The 22158-nt window shown below is 41.6% G+C and overlaps 1 protein-coding gene across 1 annotated transcript in view; it reads right to left on the bottom strand.

Moving 5' to 3' along the window:
• LOC100756006 (collagen alpha-4(IV) chain) overlaps positions 1-22158 on the bottom strand; it is a 94320-nt gene that overhangs the window by 54084 nt on the left and 18078 nt on the right. Inside the window, exons 4-17 of the mRNA XM_035439257.1 lie at positions 16877-17011; positions 15659-15703; positions 14779-14895; positions 11468-11536; positions 9730-9765; positions 7912-7974; positions 6687-6722; positions 6441-6482; positions 4610-4690; positions 3822-3875; positions 3500-3559; positions 2701-2745; positions 1488-1541; positions 644-713 (exon numbers count right to left, since the gene is read on the bottom strand). Of these exons, the coding sequence (XP_035295148.1) occupies positions 644-713; positions 1488-1541; positions 2701-2745; positions 3500-3559; positions 3822-3875; positions 4610-4690; positions 6441-6482; positions 6687-6722; positions 7912-7974; positions 9730-9765; positions 11468-11536; positions 14779-14895; positions 15659-15703; positions 16877-17011 (907 nt within the window). The remainder of the gene's footprint in view (positions 1-643; positions 714-1487; positions 1542-2700; positions 2746-3499; positions 3560-3821; positions 3876-4609; positions 4691-6440; positions 6483-6686; positions 6723-7911; positions 7975-9729; positions 9766-11467; positions 11537-14778; positions 14896-15658; positions 15704-16876; positions 17012-22158) is intronic.

Raw genomic sequence — 22158 nt, forward strand, 5'->3', positions numbered from 1 at the left:
GCCTATTCACTATGTTCCCTTTCAAAGAGGCCCTGCCCACCTCTCATCCCTCTCTCTCTTTCTTTCCCTCTGTCTGTTCTTCTGTATCTCTTTCTCTCTGTCTCTCTCTCTCTCTCTCTCTCTGTCTCTCTCTCTCTCTCTCTCTCTCTCTCTCTCTGCCTGTCTTTCCTCTCTCCTACTGCTCCTGTCCCCAGAGGCCATTCTCCCCCTCCCCTTTCCCCCCATTATGATTCTTTTCTCCTAATAAAAATACCCCTCTGCTTGAACTCTGTCTCATGGTGTCTTTTCCCTCGAGCTGCTTTTTAAAATTATAATGGGAAGGAACTTTGAAAGTTGTACACATCCTGCGCCTGGTTCCAGTTAGTATCTGCTAGCTTCCCAGTATGGCTGTCCCAAGCAAACCTCTGTCCAAATCTGTTCCACCCCAGAGTGTATGGACCACACCTTCCCCAGCATCCTGAAACCCTGACCTCAAAGAACCCCCCCCTCACATTTCTCTTGGGTATTTTGTCACAGCAATGAGAAAAGTAACTAAATATGGATATTCATGTTTTAATCTTCCCTGCTGTGCATGCTACAGGAATACTGGACCCATCTAGTCCATCTCTGTATAAATTATGGAAGAATTAAATTGAACACAAACCTTTGAGTGGAGGAGAGGGAGTTACCAAAATGCCCGGTGGTCCTGGGTACCCTCGATCTCCAGGATCCCCCTGAAATCATCCATTCATTTAGTTTTCTTGGAAATAACAACACTTCCTAGCATTAAGCAAAGGTTAGAAGGCCATGGGCACATTCATCAGGGAAGTAAAGATAGCTGACTGGCTAGAGAAGTGAGTCAGCCAAGGCCTTCAGGAAGAACTAACAGGCATCTGGCCTCTCACCTACACTCAGGAGAAAACAATGAATGGACAAAGCTATAACAAAAGCAAAAAGATTAACTGTAGCAAAATTCTACTGTGTGGCCATAAAGTAAATATCACTCAAGTCACTAAGTTTCTTAGGTAGACTTTGAACATTAGTATCTAATGGAGCATTCCAGGATAAACAGTTTAGTCACCTAGCAAGACCTGAATCTGCATTTCATTATAGCAGCAAAATACTGTCTCTCCCTTAATTGTGTCCCCTGATGTGGCTGGGCTTGCCCTAGACAAGCACTGGCTGTTTTTACAAAAGAAGTTACAAAACAAAGGAAAAAGCACTACAGAGCTACAAAAGCAGATGATCTCATGAGTTTTGAAACTCTTATTATCATTCACTTTCCAAAGAATTGCTTCTCAAATATAAGTGTAACTGTACTTCAAGTAATTAATGACAATGGTTTGAAAATATACTACTTAATACTACACAACCTGTTTTAAAATATTTATAGGATCACACCTGTCTCTTTCAAAAGTTACATTGTTTGATTATTTAAAATATTCTAAAACCTTAAGTTGATAACAGAATGATCTAAAATCTTCTCTGACATGGGCTTGTGTTTTTACCTTTGGACCAAGAAATCCGAACAGCCCAGGCTCTCCAGGCACTCCTTGCTCCCCCTACAAACAACCACAGACAAATTTCAAACAGCTGACTGTGTTGGGCTGACATCACCTCACTCCTTCCTAAGGTGAACAGTGCATACTCACAGAGTCAGGGCAGTCTTAGCCACTATTGGACTGTATCAGTTTTGTAACTCAGTTTTCAAAACCAACAGCACAGTCCTGTAATTCAGTGGTTCATAACCCTTCTAAAGCTGTGACATTTTAATGCAGTTCCTCATGTTGTAGTGACCCCCAACCATAAAATTATTTTTGTTGCTACTTCTTAATTATAATTTTGATACTGTTATGAATAATAATGTAAATATTTTTGGAGATAGAGGTTCACCAAAGAGGTCACAATACCAGGTTGAGAACTGCTGTGCAATTCATAAAATGTAGGTATCTGAGCTAGGTATGTAGCACACACTTGTAATCCTAGCACTTAATATGAAAAGGCAATAGGATAAGTGGGTCAGGGGTTCAAGGCCAACCTCATTTACATGGTTAGGTAGTAGGTTCAAGGCCAGCCTGAACTATGTGAAACCCTATCTCTTTTAAGCTCCCAAAAAGGGAACTGGAGAGACAGTGTGACGGTATGGAGCATGTATTACTCTGCAGAGGGCTGGGGTTGACTTCCCCGCACCCATGTTGGGTGGCTCTCAACTGCTGATGTCCCTTGGACTCTATAGGCCCCTGTACTCACATGTACATATAACTGCATATACTTTCAAATTATATAAATACATATTTAGATATATGATGAAATTTTAAATTATATAAATACAATGTAAAATATAATATAGTCTATAAGATAGAAATAATTTAAATATGTAACTAAAATAAAATAAATCTTTAAAAAAATTAAAACAACGTAAAATATGTGGTTGGGGGCAAAATGACTCGGCAGGTTAAAGTTCTTTCCATGAAACCTGAGGTTCAATCTCCAGAACCCAGAGTGGGAGAAGAGAACAGACGCCCTCAAAATGTCCTCTGAGCTCCATGCATATACAAAGTCATACACACACACACACACACACACACTAAATGTAAAATAAACTTAAGACCTAAAAGAACAACAACAACAATCCATCTGCCTTTCCAGTTCCTGTCATAGTTCACACACAACAGTACGACTTAAACACAATTCTTCAGCTCTGCTGGGATATACACTTGCCTTGAATCCTGGAAAACCTGGAGATCCATGGGAACCAGGCTCACCCTAATAGTTATAGAAAATCAACAAGCAAAATTCAAACATAAGTCATGATGCCTTATCTTTGTTAACGTTGTTGTATTGCTATGTAGTCTTGGTATGCAGCACAATACAGTGAAATAGCATAAAACAGATCCTATGTGTTTATGCCAATAGGCGTTCTACTTGATCTTTATTTAGTCTTGTTCAGGAAATTTCACACCATTGCCCGTGTTTAATTAAGAGTATGTATGCTTTTGCTGTTTCTACTGTTCCAATTTAAATTATTTAGCATAATAATCTCTACAGTACATTCATTTGCATGGAAATGAATAGTCACTCTGTGCAACTTCAGCAATAAAAATGACACAGAAGTCAATCCTGAACCATTCAGTACCAACACTCGAGTGATCTAAGCCTACTGGAAACTGGCTTCTGCAGTGATTCCTGATACATGTGAGGCGATGTCTAGGAGCTGACCCAGTGTTTTCCTTTGAGGCACCCTTACACGGACACCTTAATTGATGAAATGCATTTAAACTAACCAGAACAGGTACCTATCATGCTGACACTGAGCCAACAAGATCAGCTACAATCCTGCCCCCACCCCCGGCCCGGTCCCGGCTTTCCACTGTTGTACATGTCTGTAGTATCAAAATAACATAGATGGATGGGAACACCTCAGCTCTTGTGCTAGCTCATGGGAATACAGACAGAGTGTCACAAATGTATGGAAACAATGCTTCCAAACTCATTGAGGTTTATGACTAATGATCCTTACCCGGGGTCCTGGGAACCCAGGAATACCTTTCTCTCCTTTTGTCCCAATACCAGGCTCTCCCTTTAAAAGATGACAACATTAGAAGGCTTTAATCAACAACACTTCCTTCATTTGGAAAGCAACAACAAAATGAGAAACAGAAACAAAAACAATGGCAACAGCTTAGTGACAGCAACTCCTTTACAATGGAGGCTCCTAAGATTATAGTAAGATAATGAAAATTTCCCATAGTAAATGCTGGCAGTTAAAGTAATGAGAAATCTGCATAAAAATTAGATGAAAATATTGTCTCACATAAATACATGAAAGGAATTTAAATTACCTTGCGTCCTGGAGGTCCTGGAGGTCCAATCATTCCGGGAATTCCTTTTATGCCCTAAAAAGTATGATTGATATAATGTGATTATATAGTGTTCACCAAATTCTATATACTTCATAAATCATTATTTTGACAACCTAATGTTTCTCATCAGGCTTTTTTTTTAAAGTAAGGGATCAAATTAACAACTAGACCTAAGTACATTTATATCTCTGGTATTATTTGGATGAGCATGAGAAGCATATAGGGCATAGGGGAGAGCTATGGAACCAGTCTGCAGATTGGAGGTTGGGAACTTAGCTATTGGGAGTACTGGCTTGTTGTGGTAGGCTGGGAGAATTTTATGCATAATTAAAAAAGAACTACAGACTGTGCATCTGGCATTGGGAATACCTGTGTTAGACAGACGAATTACCCGTGGACAGATGAATCAATGTTCTTCCAAAGTCTAAGATGCATCCAGCTCTATGCATTTGTTACTTTTCAGCTATCAAAACGCAAAACCCTTCTCTGACCTTGAAAGGACAACTGGATTCCCCATGATCTCTGCTGTCAGCAATCAGAACATGCCCAGTGTGAGGCTCTGCTCAGTGGCTGAGTGGACCTGAGAACATTGTAAGGCTCTGAGCCTCAGCATTTAACCCTTCATAATCAGGCTAACAAGAACTCCAGGCAACTGAGGCAGCTTTGAGATTCATGTGATGGTGCAGAGCAGGCCAGCCCTGTACCTGTACCCTGAAGGTTTCCCAGTCCTGCTTCACAAGATGACCTAGGCGGTAAGTGGGACTTACCTTTTCTCCTTTATACAGAGTCAAATCAGGAGGCTGTACAAACAGGGTAGGCCCAGGAGGACCTCGCTGGCCAACTTCACCCTTTAACATCAAGAAAATAGGAATTTCATTTTATCTTACATTTTGAAGCAAAGAAAACTTTCACCCAGGAACATATAATGTTTCCAATCCTGTGAACCCCAGACTTAAAATAAAAATCATGGGAAATGTATCGTGTAATATAAATTTTTTATTGTTTCTTGTGAAGATATAACAAAACAAATTTTAAGAATAAAAATAAAAATGTTGTATAATGTTACTACCTGGAGACAGTCTATTGAAGACATTTGATGTAGTATTTTGTTGTTGTGTTTGTTTATGGCATGCACACAATGTGTGCACATACATGCATACATACATGTCTGTTCACATACATGTGAAGAGTGTCTTGTTAAATGAAACCTTAGAACTCTAATCAAGCTAAATATTATATATCTTTACTCCTGGCAGATAAGAGACGAGTCAGGAGAATCACAAATTTGGAGCTAGCATGGACTGAATAGTGTGTGTGTGTTTCTGATGGGTGTTATTTCTTCATGAAGGATATTATTTCAAGTTTACTGAAAACAGTGTAACTAAGGATCCAGTCTCTGCACAGACCAGAGAGGCACCGAAGACCTCAGAAGTTAGGGATAGTGCAAGCTTTTCCTCACATCCTATTAGCTAACGGTGTTGATGTGTTGACTACTACATACATTTTGTAAATGGAGGACTGCAAATACCCAAACAGCACAGGACTGGGCAATATGTACTGATAATGATGACCACTCTTCTGCTCATAGTCCAAATATGGCTTATACAGACCAACAAAAAAATCTATACACAACCAAAAAAAAAGAGCTATAATAGTGTCTTCAAAGAGGGGCCATGCTACCATTTTTGCATATTATAAAAAGTATCATATAGCAAGCATAGTCAAACATATAAAGAAAAGCCTGAAGAATAAAACACAAAAGACCCAGCAACACTTAGTGACAAACATGGAGGGCGGTGTTTTCATTTTTATTATTTTGTTTTTAATTTTTGTTTTTAGATAATGTTTCGTGTCGCCCAACTGGCCTCAAACTTGTCAGGCAGCCAAAAAAAAAAAAAAAAATGGTTCTGAAGTCCTACTCCTATCCCTGCCTTCCCTGTGCTGGGACTATAGGTATGCACCATCTTGAGCAACTCTTCCAAGAGGAGGCGTGTGTGTGTGTGTGTGTGTGTGTGTGTGTGTGTGTAGGTTTCGGTTTCACCCTCCTAAGGGCTGGGATTGCAGGCATGCATCATCATACCTGACACTGGTGTCCTTTGTTATTACTTTTGCAAACTTGTTCTAGTTCTGTGACCTGGCCTTTACGTTCAACAGTATATCATTGGCATTTCCATCGTCATGAAGTCTTCATACGTATTTCTGACTCTTGTTAACCAAACGTATTGTAACTTAACTACCCTGGAACTCTATGTCAGCAGGGAACAGGTCCGTCTCGCTATGTTAAACCTACCCTGCCATGGAGTAGATGTTCAAGAGCTATTTCTCCTGTGTGGTGAAAGAGCACCCTACCCCTGTTGGACATTCAGAGAAGCCACCTTAAGTCACTTTCTTAGAGTTTCTTATCCATGAAACTACTTCCTAGCCCCAGTACTACATTTTGTCGTTTTACAGCTAAAGGTAAAGTAAGTTAGCAAAGAGAAGTTATGAGCTACAAAGTTGGACAGTGATTACACACTGAACACAAATGCTCACAACAGGCTCCATTACTAGAGAAGGCACACATCTTCATGACTGCTCTTCAGTGCAAGGAATCCTTACCGGCTCTCCCCTTTGCCCTTTTATTCCCACAGCAGGGTTTCCCTGAAAGGAAAAGAAAAATAAATCTAATTGCTTTTTAATTTTAAAAAGGCAATTAAGAGCAATTAAGACGTCTAGCCCTGCATCTCATTAATGTTTATTTAAATGGCAGGTCTAATGAAAAAAAAGAGGTGATTGTGATGAGTGCCAATGGCCAGTTACCTCACTGAGGGCAGGCTCTGATGATGTGTTCTATTCAGAACTTACCTTCAACCCAGGGCTCCCAGGAAGACCTATAGGTCCCTAAATCAATGGGAAAAGATTATGATCAGTTATAGTCATCAGAATGTCTTTCTTGCTCACCCCAAGTTTCAACTAGGGAACACCCTTGATTTTTATAAATTGTTCATGCCACTGCTTTCATTCTTATGAGGAAGATAAAAATTTGATCTCATGTACCTAAGAAAAAAATAGTGGTTACAAGAGTCTGGGAAGGCTGGACAGGAAGAAGTGAATGAAAGCAGAGCTAGCCAATGAGAATGAAGACACAGTTAACTGAAAGGATTGAGTTCTGGTGGTCTACAGTACGGTGAAATGACAGTCAACTGTCATTTAATATACACCCCAAAATGGCCACCGAAGATTTTAAATACTTCCAGTGAAAGCAATAATGAATGTTACAGGTGAGGGATGTGCTAATTATCCTGATTCGATTGCTGCGTGTATCCAAATATCATGTTACACCCCATGAATACATAAAACTGTTCATGTGTGTACAAGTATGTCTGTGCTCATGTGCATATAGGTGCATGTGTGTGTAGTGCATGTGGAGACCAGGATCCATCTCAGATGTCATATCTTATTTCTAGAGACAGTGTCTCCCACAGAAATCTGGAGTTCACTAAGTAGGCTGGGCCAGATAGTCAGGGAGCCCCAGATTTCCACTTACATCCATCTGCCCAGCACTGGGATTAGAAGCATGTGCCACCTTTATGTCCAGAGTCAAGAAGCATGCTTGACTCTTTATGTGAGTGCTGGGTTAGAACTCAAGTCCTCAGGCTCATGTGGAAAACTGTCTCTGTAGCCCTGTGTGCACACCTATGTGTCATTTAAAATAGTGCCTGCCTTTTATCCCAAGCACTCCAAAAGAGGCAGGCAGATCTCTGAGTTTGAGTCCAGCGTGGTCTACAAATGAGTTCCAGGATAACCAGGGTGTTACTCAGAGAAACCCTGTCTTGAAAAAACAGAGAGAGAGAGAGAGAGAGAGAGAGAGAGAGAGAGAGAGAAGAGAGAGAGAGAGAGGGGGGGACTTTTGAACATGGATGGGCTCTTTTTCTGTGTAGAGTATGGCTTCTGATGGGGGACCTGTGCATCAAGATGGGTTCCTGCCAATAAATAAGGGTGGTCCATCAGCCTGACTCAGGAATTCAGCTTTGTTCTCACTGCTGCACTGTTACCTACAGAGGGACAGCATCGGCAGGGCTATACTTACTGTTGGCCCTGGTGCACCAGGATACCCCATGGGTCCTGTTGATCCTTGGGCACCCCTGGATCCCTAGAGAGAGAGAATGATCAATACATTTACTGTGAAAACCTCAGTTATCTCTCACAGAAAGGGTGGCATGTAAGACCCAGCAGATATAAACCTGCAAAGCAGCTGCCCCCTCCACACACACACACACACACACACACACACACACACACACACACACACACATGCATGCACACATATGCTCAGTGATAGCACCTTCCGCAGAGATGGAAACAGCATTCCTGTAAGGGTGATACACTCGACACTAGGGTTTCCTTCAGGTCATGAGAACAATCGACATCTTACAAACAAATCTTGTAATAATAAAAGTCAGAGACAAAAGATCTGCCTTAGCTCTTCTAATTCCAATGCAACTTTATACGCATCAAGATGTCTCTTCATATTGTCTTGGGTAGCATTCATATTTAAAGATATTTTTTATTTAGGCCTATGAATATTTGTCTATGTACCACGTGCCTACAGGGGCCAGAGAGGGATTCCCCTAGAGCAATGGTTCTCAATCTTCCCAATGCTGTGACCCTTTAATACTGTTCCTCGTGTGGCAGGGACCCCAACCATAAAGTTATTTTCATTGCTACTTCATAACTGTAATTTTACTACTGTTATGGATCATAATGTAAGTGACTGGTATGCAGGATATCTGCTATGCTTCCTCCAAAGGGGTCAAGACTCACAGGTTGAGAACTACTGCCTTAGACCTAGAGTTACAGGCACTAGTAAGACTCCATGTGGGTGCTGGGAACCAAGACCAGGTCCTCTGCAAGACTAGCCAGTGCCCTTAATCTCAGAGCCATCTCTCATGCCACATATTTAAATATTTATATTTTTAATACTCTTGAAACGTGGCCTAGAAGACCAAAATGAACAGAAATACTGTCCCCAGCTCAGGATCGAGATGGTACAGACATAAGCAGTGTTCTGCATCATGTAAGTTGCCAGCATCATGGCTCACACACTGTCAGATGGCAGAGATGGCTGATCAGGCCCCTGCTCTACAGCTCACATCAAATGACTTAAGAGTGTGAAGATCTGCCCTCTTCAGGAGGATGAGCTGGCATTTATCTTAACAGTGACATCAAAAGCAACTGGTTTGCTACATGGAATTGAGCTTCTGCACAGTTAGGGAATCAACTGGCCTGGGAATGCAATTCTGTGGATAGCTAGAAGCTGCAAAGGAGAATTACAGGTTAGTTACTGGGAGGTAAAATTGCTTTCAGTTTCAATCTTGTAGACAGTGGTAGACTGAAAGGCTAATATGATCGTTGAATTTCAAACTATGGGAAGAGTAAAGTGGGGCAAAATTGCAATAAACAGTTATTAATTTAGCAGGCAAAATGTTACATAAGTGGAACAAATTCCATTTGCTATATTTATGTAGGAGGCCGTGTGTGTGTGTGTGTGTGTGTGTGTGTGTGTGTGTGTGTGTGTGTGTATGTGTGTGTATGTGTGTGTTTCTAAAAGTTAATGTACAAAAGATAAATGAATGCCTAACAATGAGAAACAATCATGACCAGACAATGGGGGGTGGTGGTTAATAGGCAGCTTTTTGCAGTTCAGTGACTACTTTCTGATGGGTGAACTGGGGCGTCACCCATGGACTCACACCCCATCAGTACTATGAAATCCTTCATTCTGACAAGGGATCACATTTTTTACTACATTGGCCTCACACATTTTGTGGCTGGTCCCGCTGGACTTAAAATCTAAAGAGCTATTTGAAGAGAAGATAGATGCCCATGGTCTTCTCGGGAGACTTACTGGTAAGCCGGGCTGTCCTGGGTCCCCTCGGTCTCCCTGCAATGACAACATTATACTGTTTCACAAGAGGACCATTTTCTAGGACACAGATGAGTCAGAAAGAGAAGTGGAGCAAGAATGATGCACTAGCCCAGGCAGGCAGCAGAGTCACTTTGTCAGGATTGAGAAAACAACCACAGAAAGACTCCATAGAGTGGATTTCTGCCATTTTTTTTTCCTTCTACCTACTGGAGAGCAGTGTAGGGTGAAAAGGGTCAAGGAAAAACACCATGACCCTGACTTGACCCTAGGACCAGGGCTTGAAATCCTACCAATCCCTGAGATTACCCCAAGAGTCAGGCTGCAGAATCCTGCCAATCCCTGAGCACAGAATCCCACCAATCCCTAAGCTTGCCCTGGAAATCAGGCTGCAGAATCCCACCAATCCCTGAGATCCCTGAGCATGAAATCCCACCAATCCCTAAGCTTGCCCGAGAGTCAGACTGCAGAATCCTACCAATCCCAAGACACCCTGGAAAGCTCTGTCCCACCCCCAAGAAACCCTATATAAATAAACTCTGTACCCTGTTCACTTTGCTACTGCTTTTCACCCTAGAGGCAGCCACTCTCCTGGATGTTTCCTTCCCAATAAATCTCTTGAGTGAGGTTTGTTGTGCGGTGTGACATTTTCTCAGGAGGGGAAGTGTAACAACTTTCCCAAGAGCCAGAGCAATGTTGAGTGGAGCAGAACTGCTGAGGAAACTTTCCCCTAGCAGAGCATAGTCATTATGCTTTCATTGGTGAAACCTTTTTCTAGAGCAGAACTGTAGGCTGTTACACTGTTGTTTGAGGTATTCCTTGGCTCCTGACTGCTAGGATGCCTTTCCAGCTGAGCTGCAGTGCTTACAGTCAAGACAACATAAAAGAGAGATGTGTGTTGTCCTCTGTTCATCTTACACTAGAATTTGTATCTGAAAGTCCTGTTTCTTCACAATATACCTATCTCTGATCTAGTGGCCTTGCTGTAGAGCAGTGGTTCTCAACCTGTTTGTGACCCCTCTGGGTTGCATATCAGATATTTACATTACTGTTCATAACAGCAAAATTGCAGTTATAAAACAGCAATGAAAATAATTTTATGGTTGAGGGTCACTACAACACGAGGAACAGTATTAAAGGGTTGCAGCCTCAGGAAGGTTGAAAACCACTGGTCTAGAGTGACAGGAAAGGACCTCGAGGAGAGAGTCCCTCACTGCTGCGACATCCAGATCTAGCCCTGGACTTTGTGCTGAGATTTGATTGCTTTGTGAGATGATCAGAGTGTACAAATGCTCCTGGACACAGGCTCTTTCTGAACTCAAGTTTGACTTAAAGTACAATTTCAGACTTTAACCACATATGGTCTAGTTACTTCTGTGGTGTTAATTTCGCATTCCTGTTCAGCCAAGGCCACCTTGGGGTTCTCAGTACCCTGTGATTCTCAGGTCAGTCCTCAACATTGACTACCTGGCCCAAATAACAAAAGTGATGAACCTGGGGGACTCTGAAATGAATATGTCCTTATAATTCAGAATGTGTAGACAGCAAGGACAGCCATAGAGACTAATGCCTCATACAAGTGGAGCTGAGTCATCTTGTTCTTTCAGGCTAATAACAAAAAAAATCAGTACATTATAAAATACTGTGTAAGAAACCCCTGCCCATGCATTCTCTGTTAGGAAAATGTCTTTGTTAAACCCATGTTAGCTATAAAACTCACCTGAACACCTTTAACACCACCTGAAATGAACACTGACCTTCCTTTTTCTCCATTTTCCCCAGGGTGACCCTGAAAAGGAAAGATTTACTTAGGAAAAAGTAGACTACCATTCCAATATTTTCTCTTCTATATGAAATACTAGTCACCAATAAAAAAGCATTGTAGCCATCTCACTGGAGTGGATTAATTGTCTCCCTGATTTTACTGTTCTAAGGTTTGCATACACATCTCAGCCCTTCAGTTAGAGTCTATAAGGCTGTCCTTAAGGAAGACTCCTCATCAATGGAAAGTTACTAATTATGAGGCAGAAAGACTGCAATATTCTGATAATATAGCATAAGGACATATTCTTAAATAATTTTGCAATTTAATTTATGACATAGAAACAATTTTTAAGAACATTTACTTGACCAATTTCAGTATTTGCTTTCAAAATAAAGCTTATATGACCTGTAAAGACTGGTTTTCAAAATTGACAGCATCTTCCCTTTTGTGAAGCTGCTAGCTTGCCTAGAGAAATTGATTGTTTTGTTGGTTGGTTGGTTGGCTGGCTGGGTGGCTGGGTGGCTGGCTGGTTGTTTGGTTGTTTGGTTAGTTGGCTGATTGGCTGGTTGGTTGGTTGTCTTGTTAGTTGATTGGTTGGTTGGTGGATTGGCTGGTTGGGTGGCTGGTTTTTGAGACAAGGCATTACATTGTAGCTGAGTTCCTATCAGCAATTCAGAGATCTGCCTGCATTAACTTCCCAAGTACTGGGATTAAAAGCCTGTGCCACTATACCCAGCTGCTTAGATCATTTTTTAAAACAGTAAATGAAATAGCTCAATGAATTCCATTCTAATTTTCCTATATAACAACTGAAAGTCCCAGTTAATATCTTATACACATGAACTTGATTATCACACAGAATATCTGCCTTCTTCATATTATCAAGCTCTGTAAAGGAGTGTAACTTTCCAAGTTGATTCCACACACAAGAGCCGGTGACTTTGTTTCCAGTGGGAGACCCTCAATGGCTTTCTGCTAAGTCACATCAACTTCTCCCTTGAGGAATCAGTTTTGCCTCTACAGGCAGTTGTGGCTTCCTACAGTTCCAGTCTGCATGAATTTCAGTTCCACATTGAGTTAAGTCAGTTATAGTAATGGAAATCAATTGAACAGCTGCACACAGGCTAGAGCTGAAAACCCAAGGTCTTGGGTTTGATCCCCAAATTGAAACAACTTCACTGTATTACTAGCTCCTTGGTCCACAAGTCACTACATGAATGACTGGCCGTGATCAGTATGATGTCATGTGTGTCACAGCTTGTTGTGATTGGTCACATGAGACTTCCAAGATTGATCACTGCAAATCTTTGTCCATTTCTTATTTCTTTTTTATTTTAATGTATTACTAGAATATACTTATTATATCTAATAAGGGGTTTCGTTGTGACATTTTCATACATGTATCTCATTCATAGTCACCCTGTTACTCTCTCTTGTCCCCTCCCATTTCGGTTGATTCCCTCTTCCCAATTTGTGTCCCTTCTACTTTTGTGACTTTTTGTGACCCAGTGAGTTTCATTTAGTTTATCTAGAGGAACATGGGTGGAAGTTTGTCTACAGGAGGGAGAGAGAGACAGACAGACAGACAGAGAGAGAGAGAGAGAGAGAGAGAGAGAGAGAGAGAGAGAGAATACAGCACAGCAAAACACATAGGTATGTTGCTTCCTTAGAACTTCCTTAGAGATAAACCCAAGTGACATTTTACAAAAGTGTCGACATGAGAGAGGGAATTAGTCTTCCAAGATGAAAGGGAAACAAACACAAGAGAAGCATTACCCAGTGAAACTCAGAGTGTAAGTGGAGTTGGAGAAAACATGGCCGCCAGAACCCAGACCACAGTGGCTGTGATGCAAAGACAGCGACTCAGACAACAACTTCACATGGAAGAAACTTTGGTAGCTATTTCTCAATGATGAAAACTGACCCACACATAGAAAGAGTGTGACATTTTGTCACAAGATGGAAAAGGGTTAATTTTGTACCATATATTATATGAAATGAGAAAGGAAGGCACTGTTGAGAACAAACTTGAAAATGTTTTACAGAACTTAATACTTTGATTCTCAATGTTTAAAATTACAAGTACTACATAAATAGTAGTTCTATTTTTTCGTTTCTCTATGTATTTATGTGACAGTAAGAGAATGTCTAATGGTTGAATGACACACTTAAAAGGTCACAAGACAATAGTAACTTTTCCCAACCATGGCTGAGGTTGCTTTGGGAAGCTTTGGCATTCTTGGACAGATTCCCTTTATAGGTAGGGTGGTCAGAAGAAACAAAGGGAACAATGAAAAAACACTGCTTAACAAAGGAACTGTTGTGACATTCCAACACTGTGGTCAGTACTGCTAGCTATGGAAAATACCACTGAGAGCTCCTGCTCCCTGAAATGCCTGATTCAGTAGGATGAGGTCTGGCCCAGCTAGAAGAGCTTGGGATGTGCACATTCAGCTCACTGCATTGTCAAGTGGCTGAGACTAGAGCGGAGTGCTTGACTGAGAACTTTCACACCCAAGATGATTTTTATATGATACCAAGAAAGCTGCCAGCCTGGAATTCCTTCAGAGTTCTACATTCAGAGTAGCTCTTCTTCAGTCTAGAGCACAGGAAAGATGAATGAAGAGAAAATGGATGGCTCTGGTCGTGCCAATAAGAAACTTCTTGGGAGGACTTGAGAAGAGCTATTTAATTAGCAAAGGTGAAAGGCTGAAAGGCAGCCATACATAGAAAGTCAACTTTTTCTTAAGGGAAATCATTTATTTATTTACTAAAATTTTTCTCAATTTTTATTAGTTCTTTGAGAATTTCCTATAATGCATTTTGTCTGATTCTTACTTAAGTGAGAAAGGTAGGTGGTGAGAATCAAAAGAATGCCCTTGCTGAAGCTACATTTAAATACAAATTCACCCTCAATGGTGGGAGTGTAAGTTTTGGTTAGCTACCCACCCCTTCCTCTTTAAACTATCCAGTCTTTGTGCAGGAAATAGAAAAAGCTTAATGAAACCAGTTAGATCACAACCCTTCTTAATGCCACTCAGCATCTTCTTGTGGCATAGAAAAGAAAATCTAGTTTCTTTCCACAGCCTATGAAGCCCCTACATTCTGGTTCCACCCCCATTGTCATCCCCCTCCCCAGTCACCCAGTTTAGCGAACTATGCTGCAGGCAAAGTTTCACTGACTCCTCTTCCCTAACACACCAAGCTGGTTCCTGCTATGGTCTTTTCAGTTAGGATCACTCTAGGTTGTGCTAATGGTCTCTTACAGGGGGGCCTCCTGGACCAGGAGCTCCTCTTTCTCCTGGAAATCCTGGATCACCTCTTGAGCCACTGAAACCATCCATTCCTGGTTTGCCTCTGGGTCCGGGGGGTCCTGGATGACCCTGCGGAGGACAAAACATGAGTGAAATATTTGGGCAAGAAAAACCTAACACAAAAGCTGTGCAACATGAACCCCGAACAACAGAACTTATGACTCACTTGTTTACTTGTTCCACTTGACGCTTCCTAAAAGTGCTGGATAGTGAAATTACAATCTTAAAATGCACTATGTCCATGGTAAGTTAATCAAGCCTGATTTATTCTCCAGTTTTGGAGGAAGCCTTCCTTGCAATCCCGAGACTCCGCTGCATTGTAAAGTTCCCCAAGTCCCACTTTCTTCTCCCACCAGGCTTCCGTACTGTATGACCCTCAGTGCCACTTGCAAAGCTGGGACACACCAGAAAATGAGGCTTCTGTCGTGGGCACACGTTTCATTCCACAGCACTGAACATAACTTGGCAGATATATCTAGCATCTATTCTGGATTTGTTTTTTTCTTTAATGTGTTTGAAGACTTTGCTCTTTGGGTAAAATGTTTTAGTTTGAAAATTATTGCACAAAATTGAAGCGTAAGCAGTCTTTAAAGAACTAACCACTCATCTTTTTTGAATATATGTTTTTCAGGGATTTTGTTTTCTTTTTTTCTTCTTTAAGACAGGTTCTCATTATTTAAACTAGGATCGCCTCAAACTCATAATCCTCCTGCCTCAGCCTCCCGACCACTCAGATGACAAATGTGTACCACCACACTCTGCTTCACTTTAAGATCTAATGACTGTTTTTACTCCTTTCTTAAGATAATGGAGAAAACTCAGGGACACTCACCGGTACGCCCTCCAAACCTGGAAATCCAGGGACACCAGTTGGACCCTATATCAAAATATGAAACAAAGATGTGAAAATGACTAGATTATTAGATTGGCAAGTGTGTTTATTTGAAACTATGAAGAGTTACTGACCCCAAATTAAAAAGCCTTAGCAATCATTGCCACTTGTTTTTACATTGATTGGTATAAATCTCAACATGTAAGAAGCATCTTTTCAAACTCTGTTGTATGGACCTAGGAAGGCAACTTGGCAGAAGAAACCCAAAACAAATGTTCATCATGCTGTCCAACTCCAGCCCTCAGAACCCTTCCCAGGACAAGAAACTCTTAAAGCGAACAACAGCAATTGATGGGCTCACGCCCATGCCCTGGCACTATACCGGTTGCAAAAGAATTTCATCAACAGGAAATAAGCTATGGTTTTACACACAGGATGGCATATTCCTTGGCATTTTTCAAGAAATAAATGTGGGTTAAGAAATTAACATAAGATTTCTGGGACATTATTGACTAGGAAATGAAAACTTCATCTTGACACACATAATGCTTCGTTTGGGTTGTTCGGAAAGCACATGAACGATGCCAGTCCTCTGTGTGCACATTTACAGATCAGGGAAATGTTCTACAAGGGCTTGCCCCAGGGAGAAGGGCTGAGGAAAAAAAAAAAAAAAAAAACAGCTACCATAGAGACCTGTGTTTTGGTTTTTGACCAGATATGCAGTATTCCTGAGCCTACGTGCTGTAAAGAGGTGGGTGGAACATTGTGGCCTTTAATGAGATAATATACCTTTAATGAGATAATACACTTTTCCTTCCCAGAATCCCCACCTACAGCGCAGCAGCTTACCAGGCTACAGGCATGCAGCATCACAAAGCTGCCCACTGGGTTAAATTATTCAGAAGAGTGTGAATTTGGCTTTCTGGGTTTCTCCTCTCTCAGCAAGCTTCCCCTAACACTCTGGGCTTCCCCGGTGTTTTAGGCTTCCTTACTCTTTTTATGAAGTTCTCCTGCTTGTCACGTGGCTGCTTGTCTGTCTGTCCTGTGTCTCACCTCCATGCTCCAGGTCTCCATGCCAGCTTAAACTGTGTAGGTTTTTCCCCTTCTCTCCTCTAGTCTCCTCCTTCACTTGCCTATCCAGGGGAGTTTTCTTTTAAATACTACTAAGATTTTCCTCGGGCTTTTAAGCAAACAAACAAAAGATGTTAACTGACACACCTTGTCTCCTTTCTCTCCTGCTGCTCCAGGCAGGCCACTGTCACCTCTCAGTCCTTTCTCGCCTGGAATCCCAATGGGTCCTGGGGGTCCCAAGGGCCCTATTGGTCCTTGTGGTCCCAGTGATCCTGGTTGACCCTGAAATGGAAAGGAGGGCAAAAGAAGAGTGACGTTTGCCTATGTAGGCACTTCCCTGGGAATATAGAAAAATCATAACACTAGAATTGAGCAAATTGTAATAGAAACACAAATGACTGGCTAATACAAGAAGGAGCCATTGCATTGCCTTTTCATGCTGATTTTAAGCTCTGGGATAAACTTGTATTAGTGTGTGTGTGTGTGTGTGTGTGTGTGTGTGTGTGTGTGTGTGTGTTCAATTTCCAGCAACCACATGGTAGCTCACAACCACCTACAATGTGATCTGATGCTCACTTCTTGTGTGCAGGCATAGATGTAGGCAGAACACTGTATACCTGATAAATAAAATATTTAAAAAAACCATAATTTCGATATGCAGAAATTCAAGTTTGTTTATTTCTTTGTACAGTAATTAACCTATGGCAACAAAAAAAGGCTATTTGAATGGACTCAGAAATATAGAATCAGCTTGCCCAAATGACCATGTCTCAACATTCTGTCCATGTCTAGAATTGGACGTGGGTAGAAAGTGTATTTGACTCAATTATTACGTTTAATAACTTGCTTTGCTGTCTTGGGCTACAATTCTAACAGTAGACAGAAAGAAGTTTGCCATGAGCTGTGAAGTAATATGGCTGTTCCCAATCCAGGGTGTTCTGTCACACACTGCAGTGGCAAATACGATCAGCAGATGGGGAATGTCCTTCTGTATGCTGTGAATGTATGTTTCTTGTATTGACTAATTAATAAAGCTGTTTCAACCAATGGGAAGGCGAGATGTAGCCCGGCAGGAAGTATAGGTGGGGCTACCTGACTAGGAGAATTCTGGGAAGAGGAATGCAGAAAGTGAATCACCAAGGAGATGCCATGTAGCTACCTGGAAGGAAGGGCACCTGGGCATTCTCCAGTAAGCCAAGACCACGAGGAGATACATAGATTAATAGAAATGGGTTAATAATTAAGAGAGAGATAGCCTTTAAGAAGCCTGAGCCATCAGCCAAACAGTTTATAATTAATGTAAGCCTCTGTGTTTTTACTCGGGACTAAATGGCTCTGGGAAAAAGGGCAGGATAGAAACTTCCATCTACATTCATCTTGTTTTCCCAACATATTTCAGCATGTGTTATGCCTCATCAGAGTTTGAAAACACCCCTCAAAGTCACTCAAAGTTGGTCTGTGAGCCTCTGTGATTCCCCAAAATCCATTAAGAAAAAAATACTTTATGCCTGGCGATGGTAGCACACACCTTTAATCCCAGTACTCAGGAGGCAGAGGCAGGCAGAACTCTGTGAGTTCGAGGCCAGCTTGGGCTACAAAGGCCAGCTTGAGCTACACAGAGGGACCCTGTCTCAAAAAAAAAATTAAAAAAAAAGAAATAAAGAAAGAAAAAAGATAGTTTATAACCTCTTGCTCCCAACAATACTCATAACTGCATCTTTTAAAAATGAGAGTTTTTAAATTGTTTCAGTGCATTGTGTGTGTATCTGTGCACACACACACACACACACACACACACACACACACACACACACACACGCTTTATGTAAGCATGAAGGCACACACACTCCACCGGCGATGTGTACAGAGGCCGGAGTCAGTTCTCCGAGTCTACCATATGGGTCCTTGAGACAGAACTCAGATCATCAAGCTTAATGGCAAATGACTTAACACTGAGCCATCTCACTGCTCAGTAACTGCATTTGATGAATGAATACGCCTTGCTATTTGGACAGAAATGTTTGATGAATTTCAGGAGCTATCTCCTCAAATCAGATTCTTAAATTTTTAGAACAAATACAGGATGGTCTATGAGATGTACAGGGTCGTTGGAAAAAATATTTCTTGCAGAGTTCTACCTGTATAAAACTCTGAGATACCTCAAACCAAGGTGTCAGTCCGATTTCTTTTGGGTACCTACTCTTGTGTGATGACATGAAGGAAGTACAGTGTGCCAGCAATTGGAAGGGTTCTGATAGACAGATATTCCCCTGAAATCAGTGCAATAGACAGGCTTTCCCCCCAGACCAGCATATAATCATGAGGCCAGAATACCTCACCATGGTCCCTTTTATACAGAAGAACACTTCAGTGGGAATAAGTGACAACTGAAACCCAACCATTACCACACTTGGATTCTGTTTAGATAGTAGTTCTGGCCTCAGCCAGTCCCAGCCTTGCAGAGGAAATGACATAAAGGCTTAAACTGGGTACTAATGAAGGGACCATTAGCAATAATGCAAGATGATTGAGTGCAATATCATTTGCCGTAAAGAGGAAAAGGAGACGTGTGAAAGCCTACTAGTCTGAGATGGGGTGAACACATTGTGTGATTTCTCACCACAAAGCACCATGTAGTCTCACCCTCCTGAGTTACTGAGTACCACAGTACTAAGTACCCCCAAAACAGGAAAGACAAGCAGCCAGAAAAGGTGGCAGAGGTAAAAGAACAAGAGAGTGAAGGCAAGAACACTGCCCAGGAAGAAGGGAAACCAAGTCAGTCATCTCCATGGATACCTAGAGGAGCCCCTGACAGGAAGGCCTGGGCCTGAGAGAGACAAAGCACTCCCCTCTGAGGCTGGGATGTTGACCGAGAAATGCAGATGGGGACAGCTAAGCTCCACTGAGCAAATGTGAGTCTGCAGTGAGAGTCTGAGGAGAATGGGGTGAATTGACAGCATTTGCAAACAGCCATTAGAGAAAGCAACAAAGAGCCATCCTGGCTGCAGAGAACACAAGGAAGAGGAAGACAATGACTGAGGGCCCAGGCTCAAGGTTCAGTCCCTGCGCTCAAAGCTCAAAGCCACACTTCCTAGCTGTGTGTGCTTGAGTACATATTTTCTTCTAAAAAAAAAAAAAAACCATTAGCATATATTAATTGTACATGATAATGGGCCTCATTGTGACATTTGTGGACTGTATCTTGAGCCTCTCTCACGCTCAGCATCTTCATCTGACAATGGCTTAGGGCCATTAAAAAAAAAAAGAATAAAACCTGTAGAGTTGTTTTAGAGACTACCTGTCATGATAAATGTTAATCACCGTTATTATGGACTATTACGACAAATGTGTAAATGACAAAAAGAAGCCCCAGAACAGTGCATCATATGCTCCAACCCTCAAGAACCAGGACAGAGCCTTTTGCTGACTGTATATTTACAAATGAAGGCTTCCAGAATGCTGTGCAAGCCATGGTGGGAGGGAAGGTACAAGCCAGGAGAATTTCACAATCCCCTTCTTGTGCAGCTTATAATCAATCAGCCACTGTGACCCTTGTGATAAAGCCACGTTGCCATTTCTGTGTCACCACTAAGTCACTGACTCCATAGGCATTACTTACAATCTTTAACATCTGCCCAGACTGCAAATCAAAACTATGCTTCATATGTCTTTCCCTTTTTCTTCATGCTTGTTTATCCTTAGCATAATGGCTATAGTTACTTGAGAGTTCTAAAAGATTGGACATTTTGATATATATGTGTGTGTGTGTGTGTGTGTGTGTGTGTGTGTATGCATTACCAGATAGCAATGATAAAGCAGAGCTGAGACCTTGACCACATGGGGAAAGTAGATCAATGTGCAATGGATAGATAGCAAGTGCATTTTCGACTACAACCTAAAAGGAATAATGATGACTTCAGAAGACTTTCTTACCCTATGTTGATTAATCTTATATCTGCTACTAACCTTTTAAATGAGATTAATTGACATACATTTAAAAGTTCCCTTGCTTTCTAAATATGAAAGCCAGAAAATAACTGCCATTTTTTCTTTCTTTTTTGTTTGTTTGTTTTTTTTTTTGTTTTGTTTTGCTTTTTGAGAGCATTTCTCTGTGAAACAATCCTGGCTGTTCTGGAACCCACGCTATTGACCAAGTTGGCCTCGAACTCACAGAGAGCTGTCTGCCTCTGCCTCTCAAGTGCTAGGATTAAAGGGTGCACCACCATGCCCAGCTACAACTGCTCTTTTATTAAGTTTGGAATTATCTTTTCATCGCGAAAGCAATTTGTACACCAACTCCCTAAATTGTCTTCTGTGAATACAGTACTTTACAAGAATGTGTTATTTGGAGACACAGCATGATGAACTCTCACATATAAAAGGAAAACTAAGAAAGAGGCAGCCAATTAACTGGTCATAAATCTCTTTAATGCATTTCATTTCAGACATGCAATCCTAAATCCAGTAAGCTAATGGAACTTTTCAGAGAAAGGGGGAATGGAAATGTTTAACACAGTGGTAAAACTGATAGAATTCCATTTAGTACGCTGTAGAAATGGATCCTGATGAGAGAAAGAACCATAAAAATACTTTAGAAAGAAACAGTAGAGCAGAAATGCGCTGTATTATTGAAGGAAACCAAACCTTCCTGCAGGATCCCCTCCCCCGGCCCCTGCCCTTGGCATGCACAGTAACTTCTGTCATGTCTGGAAGCTCTTGTCTTCAGAGCTCTGAGTATACTGCCATGACTCACAAGCCACCCCACACACATACACCTTCCTGTCCCTGGTTGACAGTCTGTCCTGACTCACAAGGGCCCTCCCTTCCCGCCCTTGGTTGACAGTCTCTCTAAGTTCCCATGGGAAGAACTCTTCACCCTGACTTACTGCCCTTGCCCTGAGAATAAGATGCCTCTCCAAGATGCCAAAAGAACACTTTTCACCTATTTGCACCATCTCCTTTTCACCTGCGCTCTCCCCGAACCCTATACTCACTGAACCATGAGCTCTGGGAAGACAGAACATAGGCGCCCAAGGCCATGCTGGCAGGAAAGATGTGCTGGTCAACCTTCATTACTATAATGAAACAATCCAGAAGCAGACTGACTGATTATAAAGAAAAGAGCTGGGCTGAGAATATAGCTCAGTGGTAGAGCATATACCTAGTATGCATGAGGACCTAGGCCCAATTCCCAGTATCACAAATAATAATAATAATAATTACAATAATAATAATTAATGACAGAAAAGAAATGCACTTGGGCTTATAGTTCTGGAAGTACATGCAGGGTACAAAATGATATGGTACAGGCTCTGGCCACAGCCCAGGAAGTTAACCACATAGTGCTGGGAGAAAGTGTGTATGCCGGGGTGGGAAGGTGTAGTTTCTCCCCTATCCTTGTAAAGCCACCTGATTCAATCATGGGGGTC

The sequence above is a fragment of the Cricetulus griseus genome, chromosome 2 (assembly GCF_003668045.3).
Source record: "Cricetulus griseus strain 17A/GY chromosome 2, alternate assembly CriGri-PICRH-1.0, whole genome shotgun sequence".
Taxonomy (NCBI): domain Eukaryota; kingdom Metazoa; phylum Chordata; class Mammalia; order Rodentia; family Cricetidae; genus Cricetulus; species Cricetulus griseus.